General features: G+C 29.8%; 1 protein-coding gene across 3 annotated transcripts in view; it reads left to right on the top strand.

Moving 5' to 3' along the window:
* Positions 1 to 12,720, top strand: part of LOC142325200 (protein phosphatase 1 regulatory subunit 21) — a 90,122-nt gene that overhangs the window by 20,214 nt on the left and 57,188 nt on the right. For all 3 annotated transcript variants that reach the window (XR_012756502.1, XM_075366638.1, XM_075366637.1), the window contains exons 5-6: positions 7,954 to 8,076; positions 10,581 to 10,764. Coding sequence is in view for 2 of the 3 variants with exons in the window: in XM_075366638.1 (XP_075222753.1) it covers positions 7,954 to 8,076; positions 10,581 to 10,764 (307 nt within the window). In the remaining variant the exon portion in view is untranslated. The remainder of the gene's footprint in view (positions 1 to 7,953; positions 8,077 to 10,580; positions 10,765 to 12,720) is intronic.

The following is a 12,720-nucleotide window of genomic DNA, read 5'->3' as shown; positions in this document are numbered from 1 at the left end:
GCTGTTACAGAAAAAAGTCTTAATAATGTTTCTTATTTGTTGCACTTAGACACCCAGAAATATTTTGCCTCTTAATTCTTAATTTGGTTAGAATCATTGTTGAGTACTGAAAAAAATTAAAGATCTTTCCTGAATTCATTGACTGCCACTGTTGCTGTTTGGCATCAATAACCGAACAAAGCCATTGATGTTTGAATGGTGGTATACTGTACTTTTCCATTAATGATGTACTTCTTAGTAGTGATATCTTTCAGTGTCATTTACAGGTTTTATTCAAAATTTAAAAATCCTTTGTTGAATTTAAATGATAATGATGTTAAAGAACAATTTAGATTCAGAGTAACAGTGTAAGGTAAAAAGATAAGGATGCTATAATTTGCTGATGATATAGTAATTCTAGCTGAGAGTAAAATAAGGTTAGAAAAAACAATAAATGGCATGGATCAAGTCCTATGCAAGTACTGCCACATGGAAATAAACAAGAACAAAATGAAAGTAATGAAATGTCGTAGGAATAATGTAGATAGACCACTGGATATAAAAATAGTAGGAGAAAAGATTATGGAGGTAGAGAAGAATTTTGTTATTTGGGAAGTAGAATTACTAAAGATGGACAAAGAAGCAGTAGCGATATAAAATGAATAGCACTGGCGAAACAAGCTTTGAGTCAGAAATATAATTTTCATATATCAAAAATTAATTTAAATGTTAGAAAAAAATTTTTGGAAGTATATTATATTATATTTGGAGTGTAGCTTTGTATGGAAGTGAAACTTCAACAATCAGAGTACCTGAGAAGAAAAGATTAGAAGCTTTTGAAATGTGGTGCTGTAGGAGAATTCTCAGATGGGTGGATAAAGTGACAAATGAAGAGGTTTTGCAGCAAATTGGTGAAGAAAGAAGCATTTGGAAAAATACAGTTAAAAGAAGAGACAGACCTATAGACTACGTATTGAGGCATGCTGGAATAGTCGCTTTGATATTGCCGGAACATCTAGATGGGAAAAATTTTGCAGGCAGGCAACATTTGGAGTATGTAAAACAAATTGTTAGGGATGTAGGATGTAGGGGGTTTACTGAAATGAAACGACTGGCACCAGATAGGGAATCTTGGAGAGCTGCATCAAACTAGTCAAATGACTGAAGACAAAAAAAAAGATTATTTTCTGAAATTATATCGTGTATTATAATAAACAATATATTTACTCTAATCTCAAATTTATTTCTATTCACCATCCCTTTTATTGCTAAATTACTAAATCCTGTTTGCTGATTTCTACTCTTATTCCTTCAGCTAACAGTTCAAATAACAAAAAGAAAACTGCCAATTCAAAAACATTTGTAAAATGTGATTATATTTTATTGTCATTCTTATTAATAAATTACAATAAAAGAGAGGCTATTTCATAAAATTATGTATGAATATACATTTATATGAGGTTTATATTTGACTTTGTACATCTGGTTTATATTTATAATTACTTTAAATATATTACTATAAATACTGTAAAAATATATTTACTGTAAATATTTATTGTTTATATTTATATATACATATCATTCATTTATATATGTGATATATACTTTAAAATAAAAACCAGAATTTGTTTACATAGTTTTATTGATATTAGATAAAATTACAAGTAAATTATTTTATTTTTCTACATAGTTTCCTTCAACTGAAATATATTTTCTCCACCAGATAGGTAGCTTTCTGATCCCCTCATCAAAAAAATAAGATGGCTGCCCCAATAGCCAATTGCATACATAATGTTTGATTGCAGCACTGTCTTCAAATCTTTCCCTACTAAAGCTTCTTTCAACAAACCAAACATGTGGAAAGCACACAATGAAAAGTCTGGTGGGTGTTCAAGAGTTGTCCAATGAATTTTAGAGAGTTTATCACAAGTCTGAGTTGCTGTATGCAGCCCTGTTTTGCCTTTGAGAAGGAGGATATTGCAAATCAGTTGCCGGCTTCATTTATTGTGATAAGCAGCCCTGATATCATTTAACAACTTGTAGTAGTATGCCGCATTTACAGTCATTCATTCATGCAGGAAATCAATCAGCAATACATGTTTTGAGTCCCAAAACACAGTTGCCAGAACTTTTCCAGCTGACAAGCATTTCTTGGCTTTGATCGGTGCCCCCTCCCCACTTTTTACCACTTCGTATTTGTTCTCTTGCTTACTGGAGTGTAGTGATGGACCCATGTTTCATTGCAGGTCACAATACAGTCCAAAAATGCTTCTTATTTTTCATCAAACTGATTTCAGTAGCCACTAACGGGTATCATTCTGGACATTTCTCAGTGCCTCAGTAAATTGTGGAACTCACCTTGCAGATACTTTGCTGTATCCAAGGTGTTTGACAATATTGTATGCACACTCCAAACACTTATGCTGACCTCTGATGCAATTTCAGCGATGATTATGCGGCTGCGGCAGTCACCTTCCACAAGGTCCCAAATGATGTGAATGTTGCATCGTCAGTGTTGATGTGCAAACAATGTTCATGACTTTTGTTCACCACTGCATTATGGCCATTTCAAAAGTTTTTGGCCCAATCAGACCCTTGAGTTTTTGACAGGGTAGCAACTCTGAAATATGCCTGGAGTCAAGTCAATATTTCAGAGGATTTGACACCTTTGTTGGCTAGAAATCGAATCATAATTTTTTGCGCAACAGACGATGGTACCTCCTGCTCAGACATTCTGCTGCTGACATGGGAATGTGATCTATGAGTATGGCTGGCTGGTTGCGCCCTTCCATACATATCCAACTGACTACCAGCAGTGTCCTGCTCTTCCTCAGTCACATGGCAAAATTCCACTTTATATTTGAATAACCCTCTTAAATTGACCCCATTTAAAGTTAGACTGATCCTGAGCTATATGATCCTTGTATTTTAAAATATAAACATAAAAATCTACAGAATATATCATTCTATTTTACAATTATTGTATTTCTATTCTAAAATTTAAAAAAGAGATGTGTTTTCTTACTTAATAGTTTTTATTTTAATTCATTGTTAATTTATTAGAATATGAACTGGTACTACAAAAATATCTTATATTGAATAAAAAAACATAATTTTTTACTAACCATCATTTTGTCCATATTTGTGTATCCATCTCCAAATTTCCACCACAAATAATTTTCTCCTGCAGTGTTGTTATTTATAACATTATTATCATAAATATGACACAAGACACAATCATCAATGTAGTTTGGAATGCTGTTTCTGCTTATGAAGAACTGTTCCTGTGCCCTTCACATTTAACCAGAGTCAATAACAGGTTCCATGTTTCATTGATTTCATCTTTACACCAACATTGAACATTTGGAAGATGTTTAATAGATTGCTAGTTACTATTGTGCATACACAGTGTACTGCAGCAGCCAGTTGATTTTCGATAGCTGAACTGAAGTCAATTTTGGAATTTATGTCATACTTTTTTTCCATTAATACTACTTATGCTATTATGAGAACTAAATATAGTACCACATTTAGTATATTGTAGATAACCTAGATCATGAGGAAAGGAATCATCAATTGAGTAGACTGCAAAATCAATTAAAAACTAGTGTTAATGATTTTTTGAGTGATTTTTCATCTCTACAACTTTTGTCCTGTTAAATTTTTTTGTTAGTTTAATTCCCCACTATGAATGGTCTTTTGAAATAACTTAAAATTTTATTGTTCATATACTTTGTATTATGATCATGTACATCTTTTTCTTTTGCATTTTTGTAAGTCCCCTAAATGACTCTTGGACTTATCTTTATTATAACTATTTTGAAGTAAACAAAATTCAGTTTAATTAAATTAAGTATAATTGTTTTGAAATATTAATTACAAATTGTTTTGAATTTATTAATTATAATTGTTTTGAAGCATATTTCAGAAATTATTGAATTTTTTTTTTTGTGAACATTTGACCAAACGGGTTTGTTAAAAAAAATTCAAACAGCACAATGCAAAAGGCAGTTTCATAATATTAATATTTGTAAGCATTTTATACTATATCAAAATTCTTGTAACCTGAATGGAATGTTCAATGAACCTAGTGTTTCTCTTCTTTTTTGTGGCAAACTAGAAGGATTAGTTATAATATGAAGGTGTAAGGTATTTCCGCTTTGTTTCTTTAATGTTTATCCTTTTTTATTATAGTTTTTCTTTAATGTTCAGTGTGTGTGTGTGTGTGTGTGTGTAGTGTTTATATTTCATAAATTACAAGATTTTAGCTTTGTTTTTTTAACTCTTATCAATCTGTGACATTTGCTTCATATCTGAAATTATATTTAATAATTATTATACTTCAACATTTTATAAATGTGTTATTTTATTTGTTCATATATTATCTTATAATAAATGTATATACTGACAAGCTCATCTCTGTAATTTAATATTTATTTAAAAAGCATATGTTTTACTTTAGTAATGTGTTTCAGTATTTTTTTAATTTTTATCGTTTTTCTTAGGTTTGTTTATGATATCATTATTATAATATTTGTAATATTACTGAGTTATGTAGTACTTGCAGGTCATTTTTATTTATTTACAACTATTATTATAATTTTTTTTTTTATTAGGTTTCATAATTTAGTCCATTAAATTTAATAAATCTATTTTTTCATAATGTTTCATATGTGTTTATTTTATTGTGAAATTCCTACTAAAAACCGGTATATAAAAATCACCATTTTTTTCTCATTTTGTTTACTGAAACAGGTTATTTAACTTTGCTTTTTTCAAAGCATATTTCACTATAAAAAAATAAATAAACTTATCCCACTTTAACATAAGATGTTTATGCCGTTTGCGTAAAGTCATTTTATTCCAATGAATCCAAGGTTATGGTCGAATCTTGTAGTTTACAAGCTTAGTAATTTTTATTTTTGCATTTTTTGTAAGGCTTATCTATGTGTATTTTTAAAATAGGTTGTTTGGGTTTGTTTTCGATATCATTTCTCTCAGTCTCCAGCTTGACTGACTGTTGCATCATCATATTGGTGTTAGCTTATTTCTATCACGCGTTATTTTTACTGCTGTTTTGGTCTTAATGTATATATTAGTCTTAAGTGTTTTTTATTCTCAACCAATTTCAATATTGTCATAGTTCCTAGAAGTCTATTTCTCTTTGTCTGCCCTGATGTCATTTCTTCAACTTGCGTATTCAGAATTTATTTTATCTGTCTTACGTAATTCTTTAGTGGTCTGCTTGCTTGTAAATTATTTTTGTTATGTCTTCGTTTCCGAATTCCACACGTTTTTTCTAATCGTTCTCATACTAACACTTAGACAGACACTACTCTTGTTTTCAACACATACTCTTCTGTCCATTGCTTTGTTCGCTTCCCCTACTCTCACCACGCCAGCTTTGGTCATTCTAGTCCTGACTTTCACGCTGTGCGAATCCTGGTCCTCCAGACGTGGAGGACCAGGCTTCGATGTTCTCTTTCACTCGTATAATATTAATACTTTCTTCGTCTTCATAAACGTTGCGGTATTTCTCTGTCAAAATATTCTCTAGTTCTACTGGTCAATTTTTCGTGATTTCACAGTTTTCTATGTTCGTCCAACCTCGTTTCTTTGTTAAGTTATTCTTCAAATTCACTATATTACGTCTCTGTTGAAAGTGTTTCAATCACTACATACTGCCAATTCTATCGACACCAAATCTTCTCTAGCTGCTGATTATATTTTCATCGATGCAGAATCTCTAAACTCGTTGCTACATATCTGAGATGCTGCGTATTATTCTACCTCTAAACCACATCTCACCTCTGCATTCCTGATACACCACTGCAGACTACGCCCAGGATTACTGTATGTATTCATTTACCTTCATTCACGAGTTCATCTCTTGCTAATATTTGTGTGCTACAGGCAAGTTCAATTTTCATTATTTATTACGTTAACAGTTATTTTATCATTAAAATTTGTGGAACATTCCGTTAATCGTACATTATCTCTTCTCTTAAATTAATCTAAAGAAAATTACTCCTGATGTGAAGTTATGTTTTAGGACTTCTTTGTAATTTTATATTTTCAAGAAACCTTACTACTAAAATGAACTCTATTTATATGTTTACTTATTTCAATTAATTCCTTTTGTACTAGAATATTATTGTGGCCTTTTCTCTATACTATACTAGAATTACATGCTTTAATTATTTAATGATAAGTTTGTTGTTCATAAATCAGGAAAGGCCAGTGCCAATAATTAAGATTTACTGTAGTTTATTTGTCTAAGCTAATGACATTTGTTCATTGCTAATTTTTCAATATTACAGCATATGTCAGTAAAGCAATAGTTTTCCAGTCTTGCTATGTTTATTGATGTTATGTTTTTCTAAGTATATAATTGTAAATATGGTGTTTTATGTTCTCTTGTTTTCAGGCTTTGTTAAATTGTATATTTTCAAAACTTGTATTTGAAAAATGTTTATTCATGTATTTTCTCATTTAATATCATTATTCATATGTTGATTTCAGCTGATATTTATTAAGCATCATTAAGTTTTGTTAATCTCACGATTTATTTTTATTTTTTAAGGTTATGATTTAAGTTAAGTTCATTCGTTTTCTTTCCAATTAAAGTCCAATTTCTTTTGACAAATACGAGCTGTGTTTTCTTTTATTTTTATTTACTTTACCCAACATAAGATGTAATTTTTGTGGATGTAAACAAGTTTTTTTTTTTTTGTTATTTAAATAATGAAATAAATTAAATTTTGAAAAAATACATGTAAAAAATTAACTTTTTTCTTATTCATAGGTTGTTAAAAGTTTAAAACATTGAAAAATAATAATTATTAAAAATTAAAATACTTAGAACTAAAGAAACTTTCAGAACTTATAAGTCAAAATGGTTTGTAAGAATAAGAGTAGTGTACACAATTTGTAATAACTGAAAGAAGATCAATGATGTTAGTGATTTTGTCAAATGATAAATAATTTGCTTGTCAGACAGCAATAGGTGAAGATGTGATAACAGCAAGTAAAAAAAAAAAAAAAAATCAAGAAATGTGTCATTCTGTTAATGAAATTACTTTATACTTCAGGGAAATAGTTAAACCTAAAAACTGCTGACCAAGGTTAGAAAGTGGAGTCAAGAACTTCTCTTCTAACTTGGAGTGTTCTAAGAAACAAATTTAATTATAGTACATTTATAAAAGGAAGTGAAGGAGTTACTCTATTGTGTAGTTGACATTCTGGCTTGCACATCTCATGATTGTCATTTGCATCATACTCAGTACAGAATATTTTCTGTTGTGGGAAGCAAAAGCTCTAATTTCATTTAGTTAACTAGTAGATCCTGTTATTCAGTGTTAGAAGGAGCTCATGATAATGCTGTTTTTGGTATTATCATTAGCCATATCATCAAATTGTGAGGAAAATAACAGGAAAAATTAACTACTGCAGCGTTTGAAACGTCTTCCATAACAAACACCATTAACTCAGTAACCAAGATAATCTCTAAACCATAAATTACACCCAAGTTAAACATTGTAAAATATGTTTAATTAGAACATAAGCCTTAATATTATTAGTAGAGATATAAAGTTGTTAACCTCTTGAATATCTGGTTCTCATAATATATTTGTTCCTAATCCATGGTTCCTGTATCAGTGGAAGGTAAAATTTAAAAAAAAGGAAGCATTTTTCTGAAAAGAAGAAGAGGAGGCTGTCTGAAGTTCCCTTCAGTTTTGTAGTTTGGAAGATCTATAGCCTCTTATCAAAAGTAAAACAGTAACATTGCCAGCTAGCCCTTATGTTGAATTATATTATTATTGCATATTAATTCTTAACTGTTTTGTATTACTTATGTTTCATACATTCTTTTCAGAAATAATGAATTTTAAAAAGTATCTGTGGAAAAAATTAAAGTGGAGTTAATTGAATTTAAATATTTATTTACACCGATTAATTTTATGTTGATTTTAGATGCATGAGAAAGAAGAATCCCACCTTCAAGAAGTAGCTTCTTTAACAGATCAACTGGAGCGTTTGCAACGTCTTCTCGAACAAACACAAAAAGCAAATGCTGAATCTGAGGAAAAGTACAAAGTATGTATTCGTGGTAATTTCCTTATGTAATAATTATTTAATAATTTAGGAGAAATAAATTCTGAAGTAAGTAGATGTCTATTACTTTAAGTGTTAATTGCTGATGAATATGTTATGCATTTACATTGGATGTGTAATATTAAATAAAAAGTTAGAATATTGATTCATTTAAAAGTATAAATTGTTCTTGCAATTTTGAGGCTATATTCTGTGATTGTTAAGAAGTGACCAAGGAAAATGTGGTTTTATGATAAAAGTAAATTTTTAAAGGACCGTGCAGTTTTAATCAACATCAAATTATGCCTGTCATAATATGATTTTATGACATTGAAACAGTTTGTCTTTGAAAAACAGAACTTCAGTGTTAATAATATAATAATGTGATGGTTAAATTTTGATAGATGCTAATAACCTAGTAATTAAACTTGCTGTAGAATGAAGTCTCGTCAGTTGGTTTAGTGATCTTAGTGTTTATTTTCAAAACTAATTTGTATTATATTTAGTTCCTGTAAAGTTGTGTAATTTTTCATGTATTCTTTTCATTTCAACTTCCTCTGAAATTGTGATGGAAGGAAGTTTGTCATCTTTTCTTTCTTTAGGACATTTCAACAACTCAGTTTTTTCTAGCAGTAAAAATGTTAAAAAAATATAAACTTTGCATTTTGAGATAATAAAAATTTATATAGTATTATAAGGCAGACACTAATCTCAATAACCACATACAATTTGCAGTAGTAACAACCACATGGAAAATTAAATCATATTTTATGGCCACACTGTGATGAAAAAAATTGTTATACAAATGGGTTAATCTGTATGTTTATATGCAAGTCTCGGTTTTATAAAAAAAAAATACAGGCATCCTCTTTATAAGCAGCATATTTTGAAATTTTAATATACCATTATTTGTAAATTTGAAAATTTACTGTGTAAAGATTTGTTATCTTTTTATGTGAAAAATAAAGCTAGTGTTAATAAATTTTTAACAAAAAAAAAATTTTTTTTAATTGGTTAATTTTTATAAAAAACAATGATTGCAAGATTGCTTGGTTTTAATTGTGTCTTTTTCTTATTTAATTTGGAATCCTTATTTTTGTAATTGGGCTTATTAAAACTAAATTTGATAGTGATTATATCCAAAAATAAAATAGTAGTGATTAATATTATCCATAAATATTAATAATATAAAAATATTATTAAATGTCTAACATCCTTTATTAATTTAATAAAATACATTTTGTGTAACAGTTTTATTAATTTTAGATTAGAAGTATTAGTTATTCAAACCAGTTGGGACCTAGGTCAGTACAAATTGTCAAATTGTTTGCATTTTTGAACAAAAAACTAGTATTAAAATCAGATTAATGGAACATGAAAAGCAGCTTTAGAAAGCAGTAAATGTTTATGTTATACGTTGGTATTATTGTTGTTAGTTTGAGAAAATTTACATTGAATGAGCTGTTTAGGTAAAAAAAATGTAAGATTCTGTGGAATAAGCTGTTAAAAAATTATCCTTTTTTAACAAATGGAAAGTTATTTAAAATAATTGCTAATTTTTTTCATTGCACTCATTTTTAACATTCTGTTGATGGAAGTTGATGCAAATTTTTTACAATTTAGGTTGTTGCTCGTATCAAGCTAGTTAAGTCTCTTAATACAAAAAAAGCTGCAGCCTGAGGAGTAGACCTAGTATTGTCATCTACCCTGTTGTCATTAACATTTGACTTATAAAGAAATTTCTTTACAATTTTTTATGTTACAAATTTCTTCTTGTTTAAAAGTGGATTTGCTTTGTGTCATTATCACTTTCTAACCATACCTTTATATCTTCTTCATCTCTCATAATCTTCTAACACAGGAATTTAAAAAAATCTTCAGTATTAGTTTGACTACTTGTTCATTTATCTTCTATGAAAGCCCGTAATTTTTTTCCCACACCATAAACAATTATTGGTTACTGGAATGGAGGATAAAGAGACCAGGCTTTAACAATAGCCACTTTAACAGTTTAGCTTGTACCATTACCAAACAGTAAACAGAGTCCCCAAAGTTGGGTACAGATAAGATAATGGAGGCTAGATAACTCTGACTCCTGCTCTTCAAGTTTTGACCTTCTTCAGGTTTTGGAGAACCTTTTCCTGCACCTACAGAAGCAATAATGAGGAAAAAGGATCACAGGTAAATAATATCTTATTGGTGAAAAGGATGATTTATCTATGAAGGTAGGTGAGATTAGTTTACAATCTTACCCAGTACCCAAATAATAAACTATTGTGATTTATTAAAATACAACTGTAATCTTTTCTTTTGAGTATTGTAAAGAAAACCATAATAGTATATTTTTTACACAAAACCCAGATATATGTTTATATTATGATAATTGCACATATTATACATGTGCATACTGTAATTATATACTACATGATGCCTAACTTACAGTTTTAATCATTTTTAATTTGTATAACTTTCTAGTTGTATATAATAATTTTGTGTATTTTTAATAGGCAATAATTGCTAAACTTGAGCGTGAGAAGTTAACTTTACGAGAAGGAAGTGAAGGTTTAGAAAATGTTGCAGAAGAACTTTCCCAGCTACAGCGTTTACATAATCAGTACAAAACTGAGACAGAAGCACGTCTTGTTGAAGCCACAGCAATTATATCTTCACATTTGCCATTTATTGACTCTTGTAAGTATTTATTATGAAGATATCCCATAAAATACAAAAATTTTAATTATATAAAATCATAATTTATTAAAAAGTTACAGATATTTTAATACTAAGCGCAATTATTACAGTTAATTGACCAATGCAATATTAAACAAAATATCCTCTGCAACACTACTTCCTTACTCTTCCTACTTCAAGAACATTTTCAATTGTGTTTATGTTTGTGCATAATTGAAGCTCGGTTTCATACATGTTGAATTTTTGTTTTAAGATAAGAATTGTTTGTAGTTTCTTGATAAAAACAGAAGATTTTACAAAACCACAAAGGAAAATGCACAGTTTCAAATCACAATATCAGTTACTAATTCTGGTATCTGAGATGAGAGGGGAGAAAATTTTTATAGTAGTAAATCACTTGTTCAGTGCACCAGTTTGTGACTGGTTATGCTAGCTTTCTAAAATCACTTAATTTTTTAGATAAATACTATCCAGTTGAGGCCACAGTGATTGCATTGAGGTCCATTATTGAGTTGTACATCACTGTTGCTGCATCACCAGATTCATTTTAAAAAATACAGCCCAGACACTGATATTCCAAAATTCCCACCAAACAGGAGCTCATTGGTGATAAAATATCTTTTTATGAAAATTTGAAGAGCCTCTGTGCCCCAAATCCAAATTTTTTTTATTGACATACCTCTACAGTTGAAAGTATGATTTCCTCTAAAAATCACTGTCATCCACTCCTTAGTTTTCCAACATCCAGTTGAGAAGTTCTCAATGCAATTCAAAAGTTGGCTTTAATTTTTGGTCCAATTAATTTTTGTAAGTGTTCAAATGTAAACACTGGGTGATTCATGTAGTATTACCAACGCTTTCTGGGCACATTCTAAAAACAAAACTAATGAAAAAAAATTCATGTAAACATAGGTCTAGAAGCACACCGTTCGTGAGTTACAGCTAGTGAAAGATTTCGCCCTGATTTCTGGGCAAAGTGAAACAAAACCATACTGAAATTCTAGAAACCCAAATTAAGGGATAAACTTGATGGTTCTTATGGTTTTTGACCTAATAAATTGAATAAAATAGGTACCTGAACGATATCTCCAGTAGTTTTCATAATATCTGATGTAAACAGAAGAATTTGTTGTCTGCAAACATGTTTTTTTACATTTGTAATACAAAAACTTTGTTAAATAACTAACACATATGTAAAAATTATTATCAGCACTTGTAGAGAATTAAATTCTATCAAAATTGTTGTAAAGTAGCCCAATAAAAAACAAATACAAGTTCAAGAAGTTTGATTTTATTACTATCACTTACTTACTTTTAAACTTTTAAATGTTATCGACTACAGAACATGAAGTAAACTTACAATTGATGCAGTGTTAAAAAATTAAAATGTAATTGATACATTTTATAAAGTTTACAGTACATTTATAAAATTTTGTTCTTCTGCTTCAATACATTTGGCTGCATGCTTTTGGATTACTAGCTTGGCCTCTGCAATGCTGCATGATTTTCCTTAATTTGTGCCACAGCATTGTAATACGAGCAACCAACTCTTCACATGTATGAATTTTTCTCTTATACACAATACTTTTCATCCAACCCCACATGCAAAAATTTAACAATTTTAGATCAAGTGATCTTGGGGCCAGGTGTATGGCCTGCTGCTGCCAATCCATCGCTCTGGAAATTGCTCATTTAAGTACACCAATATGGTACATGAGAAGTGGGGAGGTGCGCCAACATGCTGAAAGTACACGCAGTATCTTGATGCTAATGGAACATATAATAGCAGCGGCAATGTTTCCTTAAGGAATTTCAGAGTTTAGACGAACTGGGAGAGTGAATGGTCCAATTAGCTGATCGTACACTAGACTGCACGTCACATTGATACTAAATTAGTGTTGTAAATTATATTCTGCTGTCATGTGTGGATTGATTTCTGCCCAAGTGTGTTCATTG

The sequence above is a fragment of the Lycorma delicatula genome, chromosome 5, assembly GCF_047948215.1.
Source record: "Lycorma delicatula isolate Av1 chromosome 5, ASM4794821v1, whole genome shotgun sequence".
NCBI classification, from domain to species: Eukaryota; Metazoa; Arthropoda; class Insecta; order Hemiptera; family Fulgoridae; genus Lycorma; species Lycorma delicatula.
This window is presented reverse-complemented; position numbering and strand designations above follow the sequence as displayed.